Here is a 22,537-nt window from a genome sequence, read left to right as displayed (position 1 = left end):
CGATGAGCTCAACTATAAAGTAATGTTTAGCGGTAGAGAAGAGGTCTAAACTTCATGATTCGAACTTCGACATTAATGCGGTTGAGTTCCTGGCAACAAAATGTACTAGGGTGCTTTGTACGGTACTATTCCAAGGGTTCTAAGCGAAGTTCTTTTTCGAAGAAAGGGCTAAAATTAGCTTCTGCAGTGGGATCATCAAAGAAGAAAGGCTCAAAATCAACGGTATTCAATTATGGGAACTTTAGTGGATTGAAAGAAAATGAAGCTGCTAATTCTGAAAGTGCTGCCAGATTAATTTCAAAAATTACAGAATTTGAGCATTTGAAGCTTTTACCGCAGGTCAGACAGGCCGTTAAGCAATTGATCTTCCAGGAATCCCTGGTCAAAGGTGAGGATTTGAATAGCATAAGGCCGTCTCCAATTCAAGTAATTTCTGTTAAAAAATTGTCATCTTCTTTGATGGATCCGAAATTACAAACACATGCGATTGCTGCAGAGACAGGTTCTGGTAAAACCATAGCATATTTTGCTCCAATGCTGGATTATTTGAAGAGACAAGAAGAGGAGGACCCAGAACGTTGGAAACGTTTTCAAGAGAAGGCAATTATTCGATCAGTCATCTTGGTTCCTACGCATGAATTAGTAGATCAAGTTTATAATACTATCTCAAAAGCGGAGGAATCATTGGGCATGCACACTTTCAGATGGCGTAGTGGGATGCCACATGTAGAATTTTTGGAAGCCGTCAAAAATAGAATAGATATATTGGTGACGACTCCTGCCAAATTACTTTCTCTATTTCACATCAATATGATCAGTAGACCTGATAGAATATTGTCTCAAGTGAAATTCGTTGCTCTAGACGAAGCAGATACTTTATTGGATCAATCATGGGTTGAAGACACCTATGCGGCCATTAGAAAATTACCAAATGCCAACCATGTAGTTTTTTGTTCCGCTACGATTCCCAACGAGTTTAATAAGACCCTACAACGTTTATTTCCCACCGTCGTACCTATAACGACCCCCAGATTACACAAGTTACCCAACTCTCTTGATTTCAAAGTAATTGATGCAGCTGTTAGCCCTTATAAGAATTCAAAAGTTAGAGCTTTGGCTCAGATACTTTACGCGATCACTAACGATGGTACTGAACCAAATCTCGACAAGAGGTGTATTGTATTTGTCAATGAAAAGAGAGATGTCCCCATATTAGTGGAAAAATTAACCCAAAATTATGGTCACACATGTGTTGGGTTGAGCGGTGACGATAGTGTAGAGGAACGGTCTAAAAAGATTCAAGCTTTTATTCAACCTCCCAAACCACTAACCGCTGAAGAGCCAAAAACAGATACACAGGAATCTACGAAAAGCTTTCAAATACCGGATTCCAATATTACAATACCCTCTAGGATTAAAAGCCAGGGTGCACTTTCTCAAAAGCTCAAAGTACTTATCACTACGGATCTTATGGCGAGAGGACTTAACTTTCAAGCTCTTCGTAACGTGATTCTCTTTGATGTCCCTAAAACTTCTATTGATCTAGTGCATAGGGTGGGGAGAACAGGTAGGATGCGTCAAGGTGGTAGAGTATTTATGATTGTTGATAAATCTACAAAATCTTGGGCCAAAGCGGTACCAAAAGTTGCAAGAAAGAACATGGCGTTGGTATGATTAGATAATGCTTGTAAATACGATATATTTGGCAAAAATGATAGTGGTATTGAAATCACCAAAATGGTCTGTTTTTCGTTATCCATGGATGCTGCTTCACTTCACGTAGTGATATTCTATCCTTTGAATTATGTCGTAGTAGTTTAGTAATTAAATCTTGCGCATCTGAAGATATGTGATTGGGAAACTTTAAATCACCTCTGACAATTCTCTTGGATGTAAGTTCTTTAGAATCTTCTTCAAAAGGTGGTGAATTCACCACCAATTCAAATGTTAATACACCAAGAGCCCAAACGTCCACTTTATCATCATATTCTTTAGAAGCTATGAGTTCTGGAGATAAATAGTCAAGGGTACCACACATGGTCTTCCTTTTGGTGCCACGAGGATTGATGATACTCCAGCCAAAATCAGTCAATTTCACAGTATTGTCAAATCCAATCAGTATATTTTCAGGCTTCACATCACGATGTATTATATTCCTTTGATGCATATAGTCAAGAGCATCTGCCATTTGATACACGTAGTGAGAAGCAAAAATATCGTCTAATGGTCCCTTGGCCCTTAGTAGTTTGTATAATTCACCATTGACCAAATATTCCATCAGCAGATATACACGTTTATCATCGTGGAAGTAACCGTACAATTTAGTTAAATTTTGGTGGTTCAAAGAGCTTTGAATTTCAACTTCTCTCCTGAATTGTTTTTGAACGTTATATTGCATGATCTCTTGCTTTTCCATGACTTTCATGGCACATATGAACCCTGTAACCTTATGCCTTACGCAATAAACTCTACCAAACTTACCCTTACCCAATTTTTTACCAATTTCGAAATCCTTAAGTGATAACGACTTCAGATTCAACTTCGGTGAATGTTGTGGTGAATACCTCTTCCCGTTAACATTAGGATTACCATGAGTTGTATTGTTTACTTTCCCTGTAATGGGAGAGCCAACTTTACTGGATCGTATGGAAAGTTTTCTCGGTACTCCCAGGGTCTTCCTCCAATTCCCATTATTCTTTTCAGAGGTTAATTGACCAATTTGTTGGTTTTCATTATTACCGCTGTTGTTAAGTCTCATACTGAGCAGCATGTTTCGCTGCAAAAGTGAATCCCTTCTTACCTTGGCTGCATCTGGCTTAGGACCATTACTCATTGATGCTAAGTGGTGATTTGTAGTGGTAGGTTTTTTCCCTTCTCTATAGAATCTTCGAGTTTTGTTATGTTTACTATACAAACTGAGAAGATCTTCGCGTACATGAATCAGTAACTAACTATAGTCGATTGCAAAGCATAAGTGGTAGAATAAAGGTAGAAGATGTCGACTTATGAAGGTATGAATAGTCTAAATAAATCCTTCATATTTGCAAATGACTAACACTTTTCTCTAGAGGAGCATGGACTCTCAAGGGAGAATTCAGAAGACGCTAGAAGTGCCAGTGTCGATAGACGTGAGACGAGATCACAGTTCCAAGAATTATTCCAGACATTTGGCAATAATAACAGTGAAGAAGATGTTGATAACAGTATGCTGCTTCTTCTACTTTCACAAATGATTCCCGCGTCTTTACAACAAGAATGGATGGAACAAATGGAACAATCGGATAAGAAGGGTTGTTCTGAATCGTTTATCGACTCCTTGCCTCGAATCCCAGCATCGAAAATCAAAGAAGATGATAGTTGTCCAATCTGTTGCTGTACCTATAAGGAGGATGATCATCCATTGGTTGCTGAATTACCACATTGTAACCACAAGTTTGATTTAGAATGCATTAGCGTCTGGTTATCCAAGAGTACCAGTTGCCCACTATGTAGGGACGATGTAATGTCGCACAAGCCGGGGATAGATACTAGTCAAGTAGAACTAGAAGAGGACTGGGGTATGTTTGGGTAAAATAGGGAAAAAACGCAGTGTATATTTGTTATATGTACAAGATATTAAAGAAGAAGGAAAAAAAATAGAAGGTTGTTATAGATGTTTCTTGAATTCATCGCTGTTCAATAGTTCCAACACTTTTTCACCAACGGCCTCATCCATATTATGACTTTCACCGACTGGTGATTGCTGTAGTTCGCTAGCTGCATTATCCATGTCCAATGATAACCCAGCACGTTGGTAAACGTTACACTTGGCACCGACGCCCGCTACTGAGTGTTTGGTAATATATGATAACCACATCTGTACAACTTCAGGATTACTGTCCCAAACACGAATTAGTCTCTTATGGGTGTGTCTTTCGAAATTTTCCTTGGATTTTGCGTGTACGAATGGTGACCTAATAACGGTCCAACGTTCTCTTCTCGTTGGGAATGGTTTAGGACCAGTCAATGGCATCCCCAAGTAAAATCCAGTTCTCATGATAAAATCTGCAAAGAAGTCTAAACTTTCATGATCATAGGAGCGCAGTTGTAAATCTGCGACTAGATCACCGTATTGAATTGGAATCTTTAATGGAGCATGGTAAACAGCTTCTACGTTAATAGGCAATGGTTTTTCGCTAGCATTTTCCTTAGTCAATGGTGAACGTTGTGCAAATGGAGGCACGCCTGATGGAATTTCTGCAGAGTTAGACTGCCATCTGATAAACCTGGATAGGTAAAGAGATCTCCTTAACATGTTGAAATTGGCACTGGGGGAGCTTCTACTGCCACTATAACGATGAATTTACTTATATTCTTAAGCTTCAACCATGCTTCTTTTTTTTTTTTTTCATACTAGACATCGGTGAAAAATTAGTTGAAAAAATCATAGAAGAGAAAAACATGCATAAATCAAGAACAATACTAAACAGAATGCTTGAGAAGCTGTTGTTGGTTCCTATATTTCTTCATGGGTAAAAGTAGTAAGGACAAGCGTGATTTGTATTACCGAAAGGCCAAAGAGCAAGGATACCGAGCTCGCTCAGCTTTCAAACTCTTACAGCTCAACGAGGAATTCCATTTCCTCGATGACCCCAATTTGAAAAGAGTCGTTGATCTATGCGCTGCCCCTGGTTCGTGGTCTCAGGTACTCTCGAGGAAACTGTTTGATAAAGATGATTATACCGATAGGCAGATTGTTGCGGTCGATCTACAGGCTATGATGCCAATCGACCATGTGACCACTCTACAAGCTGATATTACCCATCCAAGAACATTGCATCAAATCCTAGAGCTCTTTGGTAATCACAGAGCTGATTTTGTTTGTAGTGATGGTGCGCCTGATGTTACTGGTTTGCACGACTTGGATGAATACGTGCAGCAGCAGTTGATTATGAGTGCCCTACAGCTGACAGTTTGCATCCTGAAAAGAGGCGGAACATTTGTAGCAAAGATATTCCGCGGAAGAGATATCGATTTGATATATGCACAACTAGGGTACCTGTTTGACCAAGTAACGTGTGCAAAGCCGAGATCATCAAGAGGTTCATCCCTAGAGGCGTTCGTAGTTTGTCAAGGCTACAATCCGCCTGAAGGCTGGCAACCATCGTTAGATACCAACAGTAGTGTTGTAGAGTTCTTTCAAGATTGCCCTGTCGGATCTAATGAGAATCGAACCATTGCACCCTTCATGGCCTGCGGTTCACTAGAGAGCTTCGATTCTGACGCCACATACCACGTGGAACCCTCAGCCACTTCTTTGGACCCTGTACAAGGCCCAACGAACCCCCCTTACAAGCGAGCATTAGAGCTTAAACGGTCAGGAAGACTCACTCGCGCCGTATGAGATTTGCATTTGATTGTGTATGGTTAGATAGTAGCAACGATAAGGTGGCATTCTGTAAAATTAGTAATTAGATAAACGTATTGATACGTGTATTACGGACGCATGGGGGCACGTTCTCTCATTTTCTCCTCAATAGTCGGACGGGCGTCCGATTTTCGGAATGATTTCTGGAAACTGGACCCTGTAAATCTCCCCTCCAAAGTTCCCTACATATGAAGGGTATAAAAGGCGGATAGATATCACCAGAATGGGATGTGAGGGGAGTCTTTCTCTAGATTTGGTTTAAAAGGCCAAACAGAATGAATTTGAATGAAGTGAAGGAAAACGATTTGTTCCACACTCTTGATATTGCACAGACTGCCCAAGTCGTAGGCACCGATACGGAACACGGACTCAATGCAAATGAAGCACACGCACGGCTGAAACATGGAGGTCCGAACAACCTAGGAGAAGACACTGGGATCGACTACAAGTCTCTTGTCATTCATCAGGTATGTAATGCGATGGTTATGGTTCTTTTCATATCAATGGTGATATCTTTCGCCATTAGAGATTGGATTACAGGTGGTGTGATTGCGTTTGTCGTCGGTGTAAATGTAAGCATTGGAGTGTTCCAAGAGTTTAAGGCATCCAAAACAATGAACTCTTTGAAATCATTGACTTCCCCTACTGCTACCGTGATCAGGGAGGGAAAACATGTAAGTGTGGAGTCTGCAACAGTGGTTGTTGGTGATATATGTGAAGTTCGCGTCGGCGATAGCGTTCCCGCTGATCTGAGATTGATGGAAGCCAGTAATTTTGAAACCGATGAAGCTCTTTTGACAGGAGAATCATTACCAGTAGCTAAGGATTATCAGGCTGTGTACGACAGTGACAAGGATACACCCGTTGGTGATAGGCTCAATCTAGCTTATTCCTCTTCGTCTGTGGTCAAAGGACGTGCTAGGGGAATCGTGATCCGCACAGGATTGGATACTGAAATTGGTAAAGTTGCAGATTCGTTACGTAGTAAGCAAACTATTGTGTCTAGAGATCCGGCCAAATCTTGGGTTGTCAATGCCTACAGGACGGTTCATAATACCGCTGGTGTATTTTTAGGTACTACAATTGGGACACCATTGCATCGTAAACTATCTAAATTGGCAATTCTTTTGTTCTTTATCGCTGTCCTATTTGCCATTGTTGTTATGGCATCTCAAAAGTTTAATGTCGATCGTGGTGTAGCCATTTATGCCGTTTGCGTGGCATTGTCAATGATTCCCTCTTCTCTGGTGGTAGTCCTAACAATCACTATGTCTGTTGGAGCCGCTGTCATGGTCACCAGAAATGTTTTGGTCAGAAGTTTGGACTCATTGGAGGCACTGGGAGCAGTGACCGATATTTGCTCGGATAAGACCGGTACTTTGACTCAAGGGTTAATGGTTCCCCGTCAAATTTGGGTTCCCGGGTTTGGTACTGTATTAGTTGAGAGTGTTGGTAAGGACTCATGTATTAAAATTATTCCTCGTCTATCACCACACGAATTTGCCCATAATAATGATGAAGATGTTGGCATTTTACAAGATTTTGTCAATCTTTACAACGACAATAAGCTTCCTGAAGACATGCAGCGTTCGTATTTCACCCAATGGTTAGATACAGCCGCATTGGCAAATGTGGCAAAGGTGAGGTGGGATGATGAGAAGGAAAATTGGGTTGGTCAAGGTGATCCCACTGAAGTCGCAATTCAGACGTTTGTTGCCGAAATGGGCGGCAGAGAAGAAAGAAGTCAAGAGTTCCAGAATGTTAAAGAGTTTCCCTTTGATTCAACAATCAAAAGGATGTCCGCTGTGTTTGAAAGTAACCAGGACAAATCACGTTGTGTTTACACTAAGGGAGCCTTTGAAAGTGTTCTAGATTGTTGTGAATATTGGTACGGTGATACATCTGGCGGTATGGTACCACTAACTGAAAAAGACGTGGAAGGCATTCTTAATAATGTCGATTCACTATCATCTGGCGGTCTAAGAGTGCTGGCATTCGCAAAGAAAGTCATGGGAAAGGAAGAGCCAATAGAAAAACGTTCTAAAGTAGAAGCTGGATTGTGCTTCTTGGGACTGATTGGTATTTATGATCCTCCAAGACCAGAATCATTGGGTGCCGTTAAAAAATTTCACAAGGCCGGTATTAATGTCCACATGTTGACTGGTGATTTCCCAGGTACTGCTAAAGCCATTGCTCAAGAGGTGGGCATCCTGCCCACCAATCTTTACCATTATCCTAAAGAAGTTGTTGACGTTATGGTAATGACTGGTTCACAATTCGATAGTCTAGATGAAAACCAGGTTGATGAACTTCCAGTTTTACCTCTAGTCATTTCAAGATGCTCGCCTCAAACAAAAGTTCGTATGATTGAAGCCTTGCACCGTCGTGGGAAGTTCTGTGCTATGACCGGTGATGGTGTCAACGATTCGCCCTCTTTAAAGATGGCTAATGTCGGGATCTCTATGGGATTAAACGGTTCAGATGTTGCCAAGGATGCTTCTGATATTGTGCTCAGTGATGATAATTTTTCCTCTATTCTCAATGCTGTGGAAGAAGGACGTAGAATGACTGATAATATCCAAAAGTTTGTATTGCAATTACTTGCGGAGAACGTAGCGCAAGCTCTATACCTCGTCGTTGGTCTGGCATTCCAGGATGAGGATGGCAAATCAGTATTTGCTCTTTCTCCCGTAGAAGTGCTATGGATCATTGTATTCACGTCTTGCTTCCCAGCCATGGGTTTGGGTCTTGAGAGGGCAGCTCCAGATCTCATGGAAAGACCTCCTAATGACTCAAGCGCAGGAATCTTTACTTGGGAGGTGATTTTTGACATGATTAGCTATGGTGTCATCATAGCTGCAGTCTGTATGGGAAGCTTCACCACCGTGCTTTATGGTAAGGACGCTGGTAACTTAGCGCGCAACTGTAACAAGAGTTATACGAGTCCTTGTCATGATGTGTTCAGAGCACGTTCATGTGCATTTGCCACTATGACGTGGTGTGCTCTTGTACTTGCTTGGGAAGTGGTTGATATGAGGAGGTCTTTCTTTAGAAGACAACCTGAGACTGATGAGCCCTGTCGCCAATTCTTCAGAGACGTTTATGAAAACAAATTTTTGTTTTGGTCCATTGTAGTTGGATTTGCTGGTGCATTTCCAGTAGTTTACATTCCTGTCATCAATACCAGTGTCTTTTTACATAAGTCCATTGGTTATGAATGGGGGATCTCCATTGGATTTACATTTGTATTTTGGATCGGAGCGGAATTGTGGAAATTTGGCAAGAGACTCTATTTCAGAGGTCAAGCAAGAGCACAGAACCCTGAGGCAGATCTCGAGAAAAATGCTCTCCACGATCCATTCGAGGCCTACAGCACTTTTACTTCTCAATCCGAGATTCTTTCGCAGAAAGTTTCGCATTAATAACTGATTTAATTCGCAATATCGCTAATAGTTATACAGGTCTCTCGACATATATCTTATTTATATGAACAAGTTAGTAATTTTTTTATGTTCCTTTCTAGTATTATTGTAATTCTTCATAGTATCATTCCTCTTAAGCGGAAGGCTTAACTTCCTCCTTCTTAACTTCCTCCCTTAGGACATCAGGTTTCAAAGTTGGGAACAAAAGCACTTCTCTAATAGTGTTGGAGTCGGTCAAGAACATTGCCAATCTATCGATACCGCAACCCCAACCACCAGTTGGTGGTAGACCGTATTCTAGAGCGTTACAGAAGGTTTCATCGACTAACTGAGCTTCGTCATCACCTTGGTCCTTTTGTCTAGCTTGTTCTTCGAAACGTGCTCTTTGGTCAAATGGATCGTTTAACTCGGTGTAGGCGTTACAGATTTCTTTGGTAGCAACGAAAACTTCGAAACGTTCACACAAACCTGGCATATCTCTAGAGTATTTAGCCAATGGGGACATCATTTGAGGGTGACCAAAAATGAAAGTTGGGTTGATACAGGTGTCTTCCAATTCACCAACAAGCTTGTCCAACATACGAGCGTTGGTCAAAGGTGGTGGGCAATCCATCTTGTTGGCAGCCAAAAGGTTCTTCAAAAATTCACCAGTTTCCTTAGTGTGCAATTGGTCACCAGCTGGGAACTTGGTGTTGAACCTTTCTTCCAATGCTTCAATCATGTGGATTCTCTTCCATGGTCTAGCGAAGTTCAAGGACATCTCCTTTTCTGGGTTGTGAGGATCTGGGTGGTACTTAATCTCATAAGAACCGGTAATTTCCTTAACCATTTCGGAGAACAACAATTCAGTCATATCCATTAAATCGTAAACATCTGCAAATGCTTGATAAAATTCACAAGTGGTAAATTCTGGGTTGTGGGTCATATCAATACCTTCATTTCTGAATTGCCTACCAATTTCATAAACACGCTCCATACCACCAACAACTAATTCCTTCAAGAACAATTCTGGTGCAATTCTCATATACATATCCATATCCAAGTCATTATGGTGAGTAACGAATGGCTTGGCTGTGGCACCACCAGCGATGACATTCATCATTGGTGTTTCCACTTCGATGAAATTTTTCGAATCTAAGAATCTTCTGATAAAAGAAATGATCTTGGAACGAGTGATGAAACGGTCTCTAGAACCCTTGTTCATGATCAAATCCAAATAACGCTTTCTGTAACGGGTTTCTTGGTCTTTGAAACCAAAGTGATCAGCTGGCAACATGTGCAAACATGGAGTTAACAATTGAATACGGCTAACAAAGACGGAAACTTCACCTTCACCACCTTTCTTTGGTTGAGTTCTACCGACGTAACCTTCAACACCGACAATATCACCTCTCTTCAAGAGATCATGATCCTTTTCATAAGCTTCAGGATCGTGGTAGTCTTGCAATTGAGCCATCAATTGAACTTCAGCACCATCACCGTGCAAGACGTAAAATTTCAATTTAGAACCAGATTCTCTCTTTGCGTGAATTCTACCTGCAATGGCAACTTTTTCCTCCTTCAAAGTTTCACCTCTTTGCAAGTAAGCGTACTTAGATAAGAAATCAGCCAAAGATGTAGTTGTGAAGAATTTGTGTGGGTAAGGATTTGGTTGATGAGATTTTCTTAGTTCCAAGATTTGACGACTTCTCATTTCAAAATATTGAGATGGTGATAAATCCGCCAATGCTTCATCTTTCTTCTTTTTAGATGGAGCTGGTGGTTGAGCGGTAGCCTTCTTGGCAGCTCTCTTGGCTTCCACTTGTCTTTGCTTCTGACGTTTTTTCAATTCAGATTTAGAAACCATTTCACCGGTAGCATCATCTAGATGCAAATTGGCAACCGCTTCAGCGGCAGCATTGGCTTGCTCCTGAGACATTGTTGTTTGTTGTTGTTTTTTGACTTAAAGAGATCAGAGAGTCAAAAAGACTTACACTTGTGTGCTAAGACTATTGATAATAGATTGTGATCAATTAGTGCTTCAAGGTTTTTACTTTATCTCATCTCATCTCGAAGGCGAACTAGGAAATATTGGAAAATTTTCAAAACATCTGTACGCCACACCTAAACCTATATGCGGGTAACAGCTTGAGATATACACAGTATAAACTATTTTAATTAGAGTGTTCAGGTTCAATCACAAGGGGATCTCCAAGCTGGTCGTAGTAGATATGGCTCTTGTAATATTCTGTTTGATGGTTTATAGTATGTCAATGAAATCTAGTATAGTCACGTGATTTATTTTTCTCTTCCTTCTAATTGAGATGAATTTTACTTTAAGAGTTTCATATGTATTATGAAGTGCCAATTTTAACCTTCCTTGGTGCTTTAAAGAATCCATGCATTGTCTCTTCGAGGCTTTTGTCTAATTGTCCATAGTCGCACCGCGATGAAGTAAGCGCCGAAGGAATCAGCATGTATAGTATACGATTCATTTCATGTAAGTAAAGATTGCAACAGATTGGGCAAATGTTACTTGCTGATCTGTATTTGTAGGGTTATAGGGGGGATAAGAACCGTTTTAATAGCATCTCCCTTATCTCTGCTTCTGGTCAAGATCAAGTATGTTCTTTATCACAAGAGCAGAACAGAGATTTATGTTATCAATTCCCCCGGTTTTGCCTACTAAACACAGTTTTGATTGCCTGAATCTGAGAAGCACACAGGAGCTTGATAGTCTCTTAGCATGGTCTGCCTGCTCAGTATTCTATACAGTATTTTACTAAAATTCTACTTTTTACGGCTACTATGCCTCACCAAGTGATCATCGGAGTACATTGAAAAAAAAAATTCGGATTTCCTTTAATAAAGGCTGAACAATGAATATAGCTATCATATAACCAATTCCAGCTTTTGATCTTTATCGATCTAAGCATCTATTGAATATGTCTGATGACGGTATCGTTAAGCATGTCGATATATTATCGTCACCTTCTAAGGCAAGAGGTAAAGTTACTTGCCGTGTAGTCTCTAAGAGGAGATCTACTCCGGTTCCAGATGGACTTGATCGAAAGAGATCTCCGAAGAAGAATTTATTGGAAAGAATTGAAAGGAGTCCAACTCCTGGCGGCATTTGGCAAGAGTCCTCCGATCTATCATCGTCAGAATCACCAATTGGTAAAAGAAAACGCAGTGAGTCTCGCAGGACGAAGTCTCAAAATGATGATAAAGAAGAGGAAGAAGATAATAATGACGATGGTGGTGACGCCTACGTATCCAATGGAGATGAAGAAGATAAATTAGATAGGGAGAACAAGCGCCATCGGAGACTGCCGTCTAGATCAGAAACTCCAATTCCCGTGTTGGCCAGTCCCGTAAAGACTACTGAGAGTGAAAATGAAGTATCTATAACAACTACTCCTCAGAAGAAAACGCCCAAGAAGACTTTGAGTACGGAGCATGACTTTACATCACCATTGAAAAAAGTCATTTTAAGCAATTTGGATGAATACAAGAATACAGCATCGAGTGAAAATCTAAAATTGAGTAGAAATTTCGTCCCCACCCCATTGCCAACTGCCAAGGAAAAATATGTACCGACTACGACGGATAAATCGATGAGTTCATTTTTCGATACTTTTGAAGGATATTTTGATCAAAGGAAGCAATTGCGTGGTAGTCAGAAATCTAAGAACACCATGAGTATGGCAACAGATGTCACTAGAGAAGAATTTGCATTAATTTCTAATACGTTTCACGGAAAACTACACAGAGCCGCCCGTGATGGACTCTATGAAATTCAAACTAGGTTGTTTCCACAATACTGGTTTGAATTAACTCAAGGTTTTTCACTTTTATTCTATGGGGTAGGTTCTAAAAGAGAATTTTTGGAAAGATACGTATTTGAATACCTTGCTCCTAATCTGGTTTCTGACGAAAGCAGTGTGGGGGTTCCATGTGTGGTTGTTAATGGGTACAATCCGACGTGTAATTACAGAGACGTCTTTAAGGATATTTCACGGGCGCTCTTACCACAGGAACTAAGTCGAAATGAGACCAAGTATTGGGGGAACCACGTAATTTTGCAAATTCAAAAAATGATTGAACTTTACAAAAATGAACCACCGGACATTAAACTAGTTATTGTAATTCACAATTTAGATGGACCAAGTCTAAGAAAGGACAATTTCCAAACGATGTTATGCTATTTGGCACTGATACGACAAGTCGCCCTCGTAGCATCCACGGATCATATTTATGCTCCCATTCTATGGGATAATTTCAAAGCCCAAAATTACAACTTTGTTTTTCACGATGTTTCCAATTACGAACCATTAGCGGTAGAATCATCGTTCAAAGACGTTATGAAGATGAATAGAAACAACTCTGCAAGCGGTGCTGAAGGTGCTAAATTCGTGTTAGAATCTCTAACGCACAACACGAAGAGAATGTACAAGGTTCTATTAGAGACACAAATCTCTAATATGAACTCGCATGCATCAAACGCTAGAGGCCAAGTACCGCCAACGAAGCGTGGATCGCCGACAGTGGGCGTAGAACTAAAGCAGCTTCTACATCTGTGTTCAGCAGAATTCGTCGCGAGTAATGAAATTTCTTTGAGAAGCATGCTTACGGAATTTGTTGAACATAAGATGGCCGCCATCTCAAAGAATCCAGCGGGTACGGAACACGTTTGGATTCCTTACAATTACTCAGAGATAAACAAGTTGTTATCAACAGTAATGCAAAGCATATGAGCTTGAAGGACAGTCCAGGGTTTACTGATATATAAATATACCACTGCATCCCTCCAGGTTACCCTCCGAGGTGTCTTTTTTTCCTCTTCTTCACAAGACGTTAGGCCCACACAGCTTGTACAAGAATCAGCATATACAATGAATTCACAGATGTCAGCGAAGACTATGACAAAACAGTCAAGATAAAGAAATGTCGTATAAGTACTATTTATTTATCCTTATGTACCTTACGCTGAGTCCATTCCAAGGACGATTGGGTTCTCTTAATAATTATATAGTTTTCATCGGCTTTGTTGGATCGTCTTTACCGTTTTTCACCAATTTTCCCTCGACGCACGGAAAGGGGGAGAAGAGCTAAAGAGTAGGCTCACAACAAGAAAGGTCTTTAAACTAGCATTATAACACTGCTCGTTGTTACAGTGAGTGGGCAGTAGGAATAGCTTGCTTTTAAGAAGTATAGAGGTTTTTGTCAACAGACAGATATAAAGATAGAGAAAAGAGAGATATGCCTGCCACTAGTGATGCTGCAAAGACGGCATCATCTGTGACTAAGCCAGTAGTGGACGGGTACGCCCCGGGTACTGTTGTAGCTGTGGGGAATCAACAGGTGGAAATAATAAGTTTTATTGCTGAAGGTGGATTTGCCCAGATTTATTCGGTGAAATACATCAAATTTTTGGGTGAATTTAATAATGGTAGCAAGGCGCCACTTCAACCTGGGGACATTGCATGTCTGAAGAGGGTATTGGTACCTGATGAAAATGGACTTTCGGAAATGAGAAATGAAGTGGAAGTGATGAAGCAGTTAAGAGGAGCCAAGGCTATCATACAGTACTACGATTCGAATGCGAGTAGAAGAACTTCCGGGCAAGTTGGTTATGAGGTTTTACTGCTAATGGAATTGTGCCCGAATAATTCTCTTTTAGATTATATGAACCAAAGGTTAGCTACCAGATTGACAGAAAAGGAGATTTTAAAGGTCATGTACGATACGACTTTGGCAATTTCTCAAATGCATTATTTGCCGATACCTTTGATCCATAGGGATATTAAGATTGAAAATGTGTTGGTAGATGCCCAGAACAATTTTAAACTATGTGACTTTGGATCAACATCAACATGTTTCCCATTAGTGACAACGCATCAAGACATTGCCATTTTAACTCAAAACATCTATGTGAATACGACTCCTCAGTACAGGTCACCAGAAATGATAGATCTTTATAGATGTTTGCCCATTAATGAAAAATCTGATATATGGGCACTGGGAATCTTCCTTTACAAATTGCTTTTTTTTATTACACCTTTTGAAATGACTGGTCAATTTTCCATTTTACATTCCAAATATGAATTTCCAGCTAATAAATATTCATCCAAATTGATCAATCTGATTATTATCATGTTAGCGGAAAATCCATATGTGAGACCAAACATATATCAAGTCATGCATCACATCTGTAGCGTCATTGGTTGTGAAGTCCCTATTGAAGATAAATATGGGTTAGGACCTTACAATTTTGAAAAATACACAGAATTTCAAACTAAATTACAAAACGTTCAATATCAAATGTATCTATTGCAACAAAAGAAACTGGAAAATAATGGACGTCTCAATGCAGTGGAAGAGAAACTTTTGAACGATTTACTAATTACATCTTTTGAAGTTTCCTCCAAGATTCCAGCGGAAGTTGGTCTACATCAACAACAACTACAACAACAACAACAACAGCAGCCAATGAAGTCAAAGGAAAGTGTTAGTTCCTCCGATGAATTTTCAGATCATAGGAAAAGTGTTTTTTCAAGTACAAAACCTTCAAGAAATCCATCAAGTGCAAGTAGAAAAAATCTGCCAAGTAATGAATTTGAAAATGAATCAGATGCTAATTTAGATGCTGAACCTAAACAATTTGCGTCTGTTTCTATGACAGATAGAGATTCACATTTCAGCCCGCCAAATCAAAGGAGTATGAGTTCATACTCCTCAGGTAAATCCTTATCAGGTGGTCCGCCAATACAAGATGTTAAATATTCGGATATATTAGCCGTTGAACAAACAGCAAGGTCGGAACAATCTCCAGGTATTATTAAACAGCATAAATCCAATAATCCTTTTCCCATGATGGCTCAAGGATTCGGTCAGGGACAACCAGGACCGTTGTCATCTTCAGGTACACCAATGGGAGCTGCTCCGGTGGCTCCTGCTGCTCCTGTTCCTCAGGCACCTGGTCCGATGCCAATTCCTGGTAACGCTGGTGCGCTCCCCGGGGGCGCTGGTGGTGTTAACGTTGCCCCTAGAGGAACTCCAATTTCAATTCAGCCTGAACTTGGTAGTAGACCTGAATATTTTGTGGATGCCCACTCGCCAGCTGATGACTCTCAATTCACTATTTCACAACCACAACCGCAATTACCACAGGTGGGCCCCGTACCACAGGCTCAACCAAAAATGAATTTTAATCAAAATATGTTTTACCAACATGTGGATTCACCAGTATCTGTACAGGGACAAGCACAACCAATTCCACTTAAAAAGATTTCTGATGTACCTCAACCACAATCACACATGAGATTTAACTATCAAGTGCCTCCACAGCAACCTCAATCTGGTACCTCGCCTTATTATCCATCCCCTTCTGTGGGACCAAATGCTTCGTTGTCAGCTCAGAATCCCATGTCACAAATTGCTTTACAACAGCAACCACAACAACAGGTGCCAAGACCTTTGCCATCACAACAACAAGCAAAACAGGGGTTTGTACCTGCACCACAGCATCATCATCAACAACAACAACAACAACAGCCGCCGGTGGAACAAGTTAGACAACTACCTCAACATGCAACTACCGTTGATTCATCTGATTTAGTACAGCCACCGGAGAATCCACCGCCAAAACCACCACATCCGAAGACATGGCAGGATTACCAAAGTCATGACGGTCTAGATTTAAAGCAATCATTGCATAAAAGAGGCGGCAGTGATCATAGACCAAAAACGGATTCACCCCAATTAGAGAGAACTCCGAGTAAAAACTTGGATTTAAGCTACGACGAATTCGATCTAAACTCCAACGACCCACCAAAGCCAATATCACATATAAAACGCGATACATTCGATTCTGCGAGTACAGTAAGTAGTACGGCGTCGAGTGAAAGTATTCAAATTGATCTAGATGATGCAAGAAGAGAAAGAGATAGAACTCAACAACCACCGGCGAGCAATGAGAAATTGACCCAACCACCTGAAAAACCCATTCGTCAAACCATCGATTCGAGTACCGGAAGCTTACGTCGATCACTAGATTTAAAGTATCAAGAGGTTCATTTTTCATCGCCAGAAACCCAAAGACCACCGACAAAAGAAGCGACAAGGAGACAAGATGTAGCTGACCCACCTAGAAGACCGCATGGCGATATTCGTAGGCACAGCAACAACAATGCAAACAGTAACAACGACAACAACAACAACAATAGTAACAACAATAACAGTAACAGTAACAACAATAACAATACTACTAATAATGGTACAAGCGCAGGTAGTGGCAGCGCTAACGCGGGCGGAACAAGTTCTAATGCCGGTACCAATGCCAGCTCCGGATCACCCCCATCACTGCAAAACAACGACTTAGACAGGTATAAGAATGCACACAAGAATAGCAGCAATACTAGCGTTAACGCTAGTGGTCCAGCAAGCGGAAGCGGTGGTGGAGAAGTGAGAAGGTCATTTGCTAAAGCACGCCAATCCTTAGATCTTGAAAAGATTCGTAAGGAGGCAGTAAAGGGAGAAGCAGCCTTATCAGCGAAGAGAAGATCAATTTTTTCTGTCTTTAGAGGACCTGATAAGAAAAAGGAATAATTATAGTACCAAATGACTATGGCTGTGTATCCGTCATCGTCATTCAAATGTTCTACTTTCCTTCCCCTTCCGAATTGTCGGCGGTCGCTTCAGCTGTACCATTTTCCGATGCTTCCGTATAGTAGACATTTGATTTATTACTTGGCGAAGACCGAGGCGCCCTTGAACATATTGCAGAATTTTATAATTTTACCTCTAACTAACGAGTTCACCAGATCATATCCTAGTATTTCCCTTCTACACGTGTAATTAGTAACAGCTTAAACAACAAATCGTGTTTGCCAAGAAAACACGGCATTGATATGCCAAGATTTTTTTCCTTTTATAATCTCGGGGCTCGTTACAACAACCATCACACAGCCACAGAACTCGGAATGCACAGCAGAAGGCCAAGCTTATAATTTTCTTATTTAAAAATATCTTGAATGCTGCATGGAACAAGATCTTATTATGCAATTGTAGCTAAACTTCTAGTTGTTAATTAGCTGTTTTTTTTTTCCTTTTGTTTTCTTTTTCTTCACTCAGCAGTTTGGTTCACCGTACCGAGCAAAATTTAAAATCACAACGCGCAGAGGGGAATAAAATACTCGACATACTTCTCTTCTACTAGTACAACTGTTCCCATTGACACTGGTGATATTTATTGAAGAGCTTCTTTGGTTGAAATAAAGGAAAGTTAAGCAAAGTAAACAAGACGGAAAAAACACTATAATTCCCCTAGCTATTACAAAGTTTTTTCCCCCGCTTTCCCGTATTTCAATACTACCCTCCGATACTACAACGAGTACTATACCTGCTATACCTACAATACTCGAGCATTGCTTGCGGTAAATATGACTTCCCGCAGTACGATGTATTATGTGGAAACGAGCGCCCAGCGTTCACAACGATTGAATATTTATCCAAATCCTGTTGCTCAATTCTTACGCAGAACGTACTGGGCCTACTATGTCCATTTACCATTTTACGGTTTGACAAAATTAGACGCATTTTGGCTCCACACTTTTTTCTTAACGCTAATGAGTCTTGGTGTGTTTGGTGTGGTTAAATACTGCATTTTATTTTAGTTAAGAGGAATTGATATGGGTGAAGAAAGTCTGTAATATAAGAAAATAGAATAAAACAAGAAGGGATGAAAAATTTAAGAAAAATCGGATTAGATAAGACAGTTCAAGTATTCTTTTTATCAGCCATGTCGGCTAGCGGCTAATAATCTGGGGATAACGATATCGTCTATTCGTCTGCTTAAACGCTACCATTGAATAATTACATATGACATTAGGAGAATAGCATACATTATGGTGTAAAGTAATGCGATGCGATGCAGAGCAATAAAAAATTAAATTAAATTAAATTAAATTAAATTAAACGAGATTATAAATAATAAAATGTTGTTGTTTTTGTCGTTCTGTCTGTTTTCGAAAGGTCTGCTTCCTAACTTATGACTCTATAAAAATTTTTGCCTCGCTTAGCTTGAATTGAACTTAGAAGCTACATAACAAAGTACATAACAGACAAACAGACTAAAACTTTCGATATACTGGAAATAGTGATCAATTAAGGGCTTCCTTGTTACGACCGCCTTACTTCTTCCAATAGACTCATTCCTTTGACATTTTTTTTTAGTTTTTTTTTTTTTTTTCTACACCTCCTTCTTCTCCCTTTATCCAGAATCGATCGCTACAATACCCACGGTAAAATACAAATTATACAATCGTTATGCCAGCTAGCCATACCATGGAATATGTGGAAACCAATGCTCAAAGAAATAAACGTCTCAACGAACGTGTAAATCTGTGGTCCAAAATTCTACACAAAACTTTTTTCAACTATTACATCCACTTACCATTCTATGTCATCACGCAAGGAGACGCATTTTTGTTGCACACTTTTTGTCTTACCATAGTGAGTCTCGGTTTGTTCGGTATTGTCAAATACTGTCTACTGCTTTGACATGATAGGTTCGATTGATAGCTAATGATAATCTTTATTAAAGACCAATAGGCGGGCCTTATGATTTGATTTTATGATAATTACTTTGAGTCAGGATACTGGCGCATGGTAAGGGGACAAAGGAATACATTAAGTGATGTTACTACGAATCGATATATACCCAGGAAAATTAATGATGACATTTTATAATTGTTTAATTGCTAAACCCTCTTGTGGGTTTCTAATGATACCAGCCTCATAGCATGCATCGCATATCAGTATACGGAGAACATCTGGAGAACGCGCAATAAGAAAAATGGAAAAATGGAAAAAAAAAAAAAAAAAAAAAAAAAAAAAATTCGTACAAACGATTCATTAACTACTTAGGACTTATTATTATATTAATTCACTATCTTAGGTTATATCTTCATCATATCATTGGGCGCTTTAAAATCTCAAACAAACAAAACAAACTAAAACTTCGATTTTTGCATTTCCTTCTGTTTCTTTAGTTCCTTCTCCTTGGTTATTTGAGGATTTGCTCTTTTAACTCTGCTGTAAAAATTCAAATCTGCCCTGAAGACGAAATCAAAGATTGCCTTACACCAAGATTCGTGTCTTGGTAGTGGTTTATAAAATTCTGGTGCCATATTGTGCAAAGCCCAAAGTCTTGACCATGGGATAAATGGGAAATCATGATGTTCGTTGTGAAGACCTGCATTCCATACAAAGAGGTTTAAAATTCCGTAGTAAGAGTAAGTTTCTAATGCATATTCCCTTTTAAACTCAACTTCCGGTCTTATACTTTCTAGCTCATTCTTCTGTGCTTCGGAGTATTGCTGTTCTTCACCATTTGTATACTTGAAAGTTTCTTTACCGCCTTTTAACGCTTCGTCAATGTCGAAAAGAAAGTGTTCGGCAATGAAATGACCAGACAATGGATGAAACGAACCTGCTAAAAGACTGGAGAATCCAAGATAAAGGAATGACTGAATTCCGAAATAACGAATCCAAAGGATGTCAACCACAATCTGATAAGTGATATTTGCAATGTGGAAGTTAGTCAAAGAGATGGCGACCACAAACATTGGTCTTAAGGCAAAGAATAGTGCTTGGAATAAGACGAAAAAAAATTTCCCCACGCGGCCCTTCAAAAATTTCGCTTCAAACTCTGTGGGTATATCTGTATCGTAAAGCTCATCGCCTAGAAATTTGTGGTGTAGTTGGTGGTAGGGGCCGAAATCTGCCGCGTAGGGAAGCGGCACCGGGGTATTGACGAAAATTGCAAACATTTTGTTGTACAATGGCTTTTTGAATGCTAAATTATGCGTAATTTCATGAACTGCCAAATACATGTTATTCGTCAAAGTTGCTCCAATCACGTATGCTAAAAAAACCGTCTTCAACCAACTGTGACCACTACGCAAATAGTAAGCGATACCTAGTTGTGTTAACACTACAATTGTAGCAAGATATTTGGTTAATGGTTCATGTCCCATTAATTTTTTGACTTCGGGATGTGCCTTTAAAATGGCTTTTCTCCTTATCGCATGTGGCTCCTTGGTAGAAACCCAGTAATAGTTGTGTAGCACGTCTAGAGGCGCTGTTGCCTCTGGTACTTCCATCTCATCTGTCCTAATTTCCAGTCCTCTATGCGTTATGGTTGTCATACTGCTTGTTATTCCTTAGTTCTCTATTAATTTTCTCCGTTTCTATGTAATGCCTAGCGATGGGTTCCTGGCCTTGTTCTTTTATATGTAACTGTCATCGAATAGCGCAAGGCCCGAGATTATTTTCTTGGCGTTCTCAGAAATTGCCGTGGTAGCGTCTTTTTTTTTTTCAGTTTTACGCGGGAGAGTTTTATACTAAACGAGAGGGTGTAGAGGATTGTCGGTAGTAAGCTAGTAAGCGCTTGTTTACAAAATGTGATTGTTCACGGACAAGTCGGTGATATATCTTGCTTCTATGTATAGGCTTAAAACAGCGAGACTAGCGGCAGGTAGTAGCGGCAATAACGGAGAGAGACTGGTGATTTTTACCGTTTTGCCTTTTCTATGTCATGTATTTCATGTACCATGTAAGTGTGTGTACCCGAGGTATGGCTTTTATCCCTCTTAAACCCCTGTGATGAGCTATTCGCATTAATAAGTATCAGGCAAGTTTCGTCTGTTTACCTTTGGGCACATAGGGAGGTAACGGAGAAGAAAGGAAGTACGGCTTTTAGCGGCTGGCCCTTTCTTTTTTTCTGCTGTTGTGCATATGAGGGGATGATGATATACGGCATCGCGCATTTTTTTTTTCGAATGTCGATTGGGTAATGTCCGAAAGGGATTTGTCAGCTGGGACGAAAGGGGATGGAGATGGGGATGGGGTCGGGGAATTCTGTCACATGAATAAGGGAGAGTAGGGAGTCGAGGAGAGATCTGAGCGAGCCGCCGAATTGGGGTCTGCGGGGTATACAGAGACCGTGGGGTGCAACACATACTCGCAGCGAGTAGCGATCGAAAGTTCTTGGTGTAAGGCAGTGTGAAGGCCGAAGTCTTGCCGCTGAGCCTGAGAAGGGCGGAGTTACTGTTTCATTGCAGTAGTGAAACAATGGTGCCACAATGGGGTAACACAATAGCAAAATACAGTTGAGGTTGGTACCATACGAGCATTTGAGGGTGCAGCTCCAGAGTAGATGTACTCGCTGGAGCTCAGCGGCAAGTTGCGAGGCTATCGTGTTTCATCCCTGTCATCGTGAAACAACGGGACCCAGTACCGGATATCAAAGTCATGTGATCCTGGTTTATTTTGTTTCCCACGGGATTTACCCGGCTCAAGACAGTATGTTGATCCTCTTCTTTTCTACCATTGCAAGAAAACCGGCAATGATCGTAAAGCGAAGCCAGACCGAGTGAGCCTAAGTAAGTCGTGCTTTTTAAATAGAATGGGTAACGTAATGTCGGCTAGTTTTGCACCTGAATGCACTGAATTAAAGAAAAAATACGACGACTGCTTTAACGAATGGTATAGTGAGAAATTCCTCAAGGGTAAATCCGTTGAAAACGAATGTTCTGAACAGTGGTACAGCTATACAGCCTGTGTTGATGCCCATCTCATTAAGCAGGGCATAAAGCCTGCCCTCGATGAGGCTCGTAAGGAAGCGCCCTTCGAGGAAGGAGGTGCCATTAAGGATGAGGATTAG

The 22,537-nt window shown here is 40.4% G+C and overlaps 13 protein-coding genes across 13 annotated transcripts; 9 read left to right on the top strand and 4 right to left on the bottom strand.

Annotated features, from left to right (window-relative positions):
* Nucleotides 1-54: 54 nt before the first annotated feature.
* MRH4 (ATP-dependent RNA helicase) lies at nucleotides 55-1,674 on the top strand (the record flags this gene model as incomplete). Its single annotated transcript, XM_002499184.1, has 1 exon — nucleotides 55-1,674. One exon carries the CDS (start codon nucleotides 55-57, stop codon nucleotides 1,672-1,674), a length of 1,620 nt encoding a protein of 539 aa, XP_002499229.1.
* Nucleotides 1,675-1,729: 55 nt separating this feature from the next.
* On the bottom strand, nucleotides 1,730-2,833 carry IPL1 (aurora kinase; the record flags this gene model as incomplete). The annotated part of the gene is made up of 1 exon (XM_002499183.1): nucleotides 1,730-2,833. One exon carries the CDS (start codon nucleotides 2,831-2,833, stop codon nucleotides 1,730-1,732), a length of 1,104 nt encoding a protein of 367 aa, XP_002499228.1.
* A 162-nt stretch (nucleotides 2,834-2,995) lies between these two features.
* ZYRO0E06996g (uncharacterized protein) lies at nucleotides 2,996-3,571 on the top strand (the record flags this gene model as incomplete). Its single annotated transcript, XM_002499182.1, has 2 exons — nucleotides 2,996-3,011; nucleotides 3,069-3,571. 2 exons carry the CDS (start codon nucleotides 2,996-2,998, stop codon nucleotides 3,569-3,571), a joined length of 519 nt encoding a protein of 172 aa, XP_002499227.1.
* A 75-nt stretch (nucleotides 3,572-3,646) lies between these two features.
* RSM10 (mitochondrial 37S ribosomal protein uS10m) lies at nucleotides 3,647-4,294 on the bottom strand (the record flags this gene model as incomplete). Its single annotated transcript, XM_002499181.1, has 1 exon — nucleotides 3,647-4,294. One exon carries the CDS (start codon nucleotides 4,292-4,294, stop codon nucleotides 3,647-3,649), a length of 648 nt encoding a protein of 215 aa, XP_002499226.1.
* A 213-nt stretch (nucleotides 4,295-4,507) lies between these two features.
* TRM7 (tRNA methyltransferase TRM7) lies at nucleotides 4,508-5,383 on the top strand (the record flags this gene model as incomplete). The annotated part of the gene is made up of 1 exon (XM_002499180.1): nucleotides 4,508-5,383. The coding sequence occupies one exon, from the start codon at nucleotides 4,508-4,510 to the stop codon at nucleotides 5,381-5,383; it is 876 nt and encodes a 291-aa protein (XP_002499225.1).
* A 299-nt stretch (nucleotides 5,384-5,682) lies between these two features.
* ENA5 (putative Na(+)-exporting P-type ATPase ENA5) lies at nucleotides 5,683-8,829 on the top strand (the record flags this gene model as incomplete). Its single annotated transcript, XM_002499179.1, has 1 exon — nucleotides 5,683-8,829. One exon carries the CDS (start codon nucleotides 5,683-5,685, stop codon nucleotides 8,827-8,829), a length of 3,147 nt encoding a protein of 1,048 aa, XP_002499224.1.
* A 133-nt stretch (nucleotides 8,830-8,962) lies between these two features.
* KRS1 (lysine--tRNA ligase KRS1) lies at nucleotides 8,963-10,747 on the bottom strand (the record flags this gene model as incomplete). The annotated part of the gene is made up of 1 exon (XM_002499178.1): nucleotides 8,963-10,747. The coding sequence occupies one exon, from the start codon at nucleotides 10,745-10,747 to the stop codon at nucleotides 8,963-8,965; it is 1,785 nt and encodes a 594-aa protein (XP_002499223.1).
* Nucleotides 10,748-11,753: 1,006 nt separating this feature from the next.
* Nucleotides 11,754-13,565, top strand: ORC2 (origin recognition complex subunit 2; the record flags this gene model as incomplete). The annotated part of the gene is made up of 1 exon (XM_002499177.1): nucleotides 11,754-13,565. The coding sequence occupies one exon, from the start codon at nucleotides 11,754-11,756 to the stop codon at nucleotides 13,563-13,565; it is 1,812 nt and encodes a 603-aa protein (XP_002499222.1).
* A 505-nt stretch (nucleotides 13,566-14,070) lies between these two features.
* On the top strand, nucleotides 14,071-17,418 carry AKL1 (serine/threonine protein kinase AKL1; the record flags this gene model as incomplete). The annotated part of the gene is made up of 1 exon (XM_002499176.1): nucleotides 14,071-17,418. The coding sequence occupies one exon, from the start codon at nucleotides 14,071-14,073 to the stop codon at nucleotides 17,416-17,418; it is 3,348 nt and encodes a 1,115-aa protein (XP_002499221.1).
* Nucleotides 17,419-18,251: 833 nt separating this feature from the next.
* On the top strand, nucleotides 18,252-18,485 carry ZYRO0E06842g (uncharacterized protein; the record flags this gene model as incomplete). Its single annotated transcript, XM_002499175.1, has 1 exon — nucleotides 18,252-18,485. The coding sequence occupies one exon, from the start codon at nucleotides 18,252-18,254 to the stop codon at nucleotides 18,483-18,485; it is 234 nt and encodes a 77-aa protein (XP_002499220.1).
* A 652-nt stretch (nucleotides 18,486-19,137) lies between these two features.
* On the top strand, nucleotides 19,138-19,371 carry ZYRO0E06820g (uncharacterized protein; the record flags this gene model as incomplete). The annotated part of the gene is made up of 1 exon (XM_002499174.1): nucleotides 19,138-19,371. The coding sequence occupies one exon, from the start codon at nucleotides 19,138-19,140 to the stop codon at nucleotides 19,369-19,371; it is 234 nt and encodes a 77-aa protein (XP_002499219.1).
* Nucleotides 19,372-19,823: 452 nt separating this feature from the next.
* ZYRO0E06798g (uncharacterized protein) lies at nucleotides 19,824-21,020 on the bottom strand (the record flags this gene model as incomplete). Its single annotated transcript, XM_002499173.1, has 1 exon — nucleotides 19,824-21,020. One exon carries the CDS (start codon nucleotides 21,018-21,020, stop codon nucleotides 19,824-19,826), a length of 1,197 nt encoding a protein of 398 aa, XP_002499218.1.
* A 1,259-nt stretch (nucleotides 21,021-22,279) lies between these two features.
* MDM35 (Mdm35p) lies at nucleotides 22,280-22,537 on the top strand (the record flags this gene model as incomplete). The annotated part of the gene is made up of 1 exon (XM_002499172.1): nucleotides 22,280-22,537. The coding sequence occupies one exon, from the start codon at nucleotides 22,280-22,282 to the stop codon at nucleotides 22,535-22,537; it is 258 nt and encodes an 85-aa protein (XP_002499217.1).

This window comes from Zygosaccharomyces rouxii (assembly GCF_000026365.1).
Source record: "Zygosaccharomyces rouxii strain CBS732 chromosome E complete sequence".
In the NCBI taxonomy this organism is placed as follows: domain Eukaryota; kingdom Fungi; phylum Ascomycota; class Saccharomycetes; order Saccharomycetales; family Saccharomycetaceae; genus Zygosaccharomyces; species Zygosaccharomyces rouxii.
The sequence above is the reverse complement of the archived record's forward strand: the minus strand, read 5'-3'. Positions and strand labels throughout refer to the sequence as shown.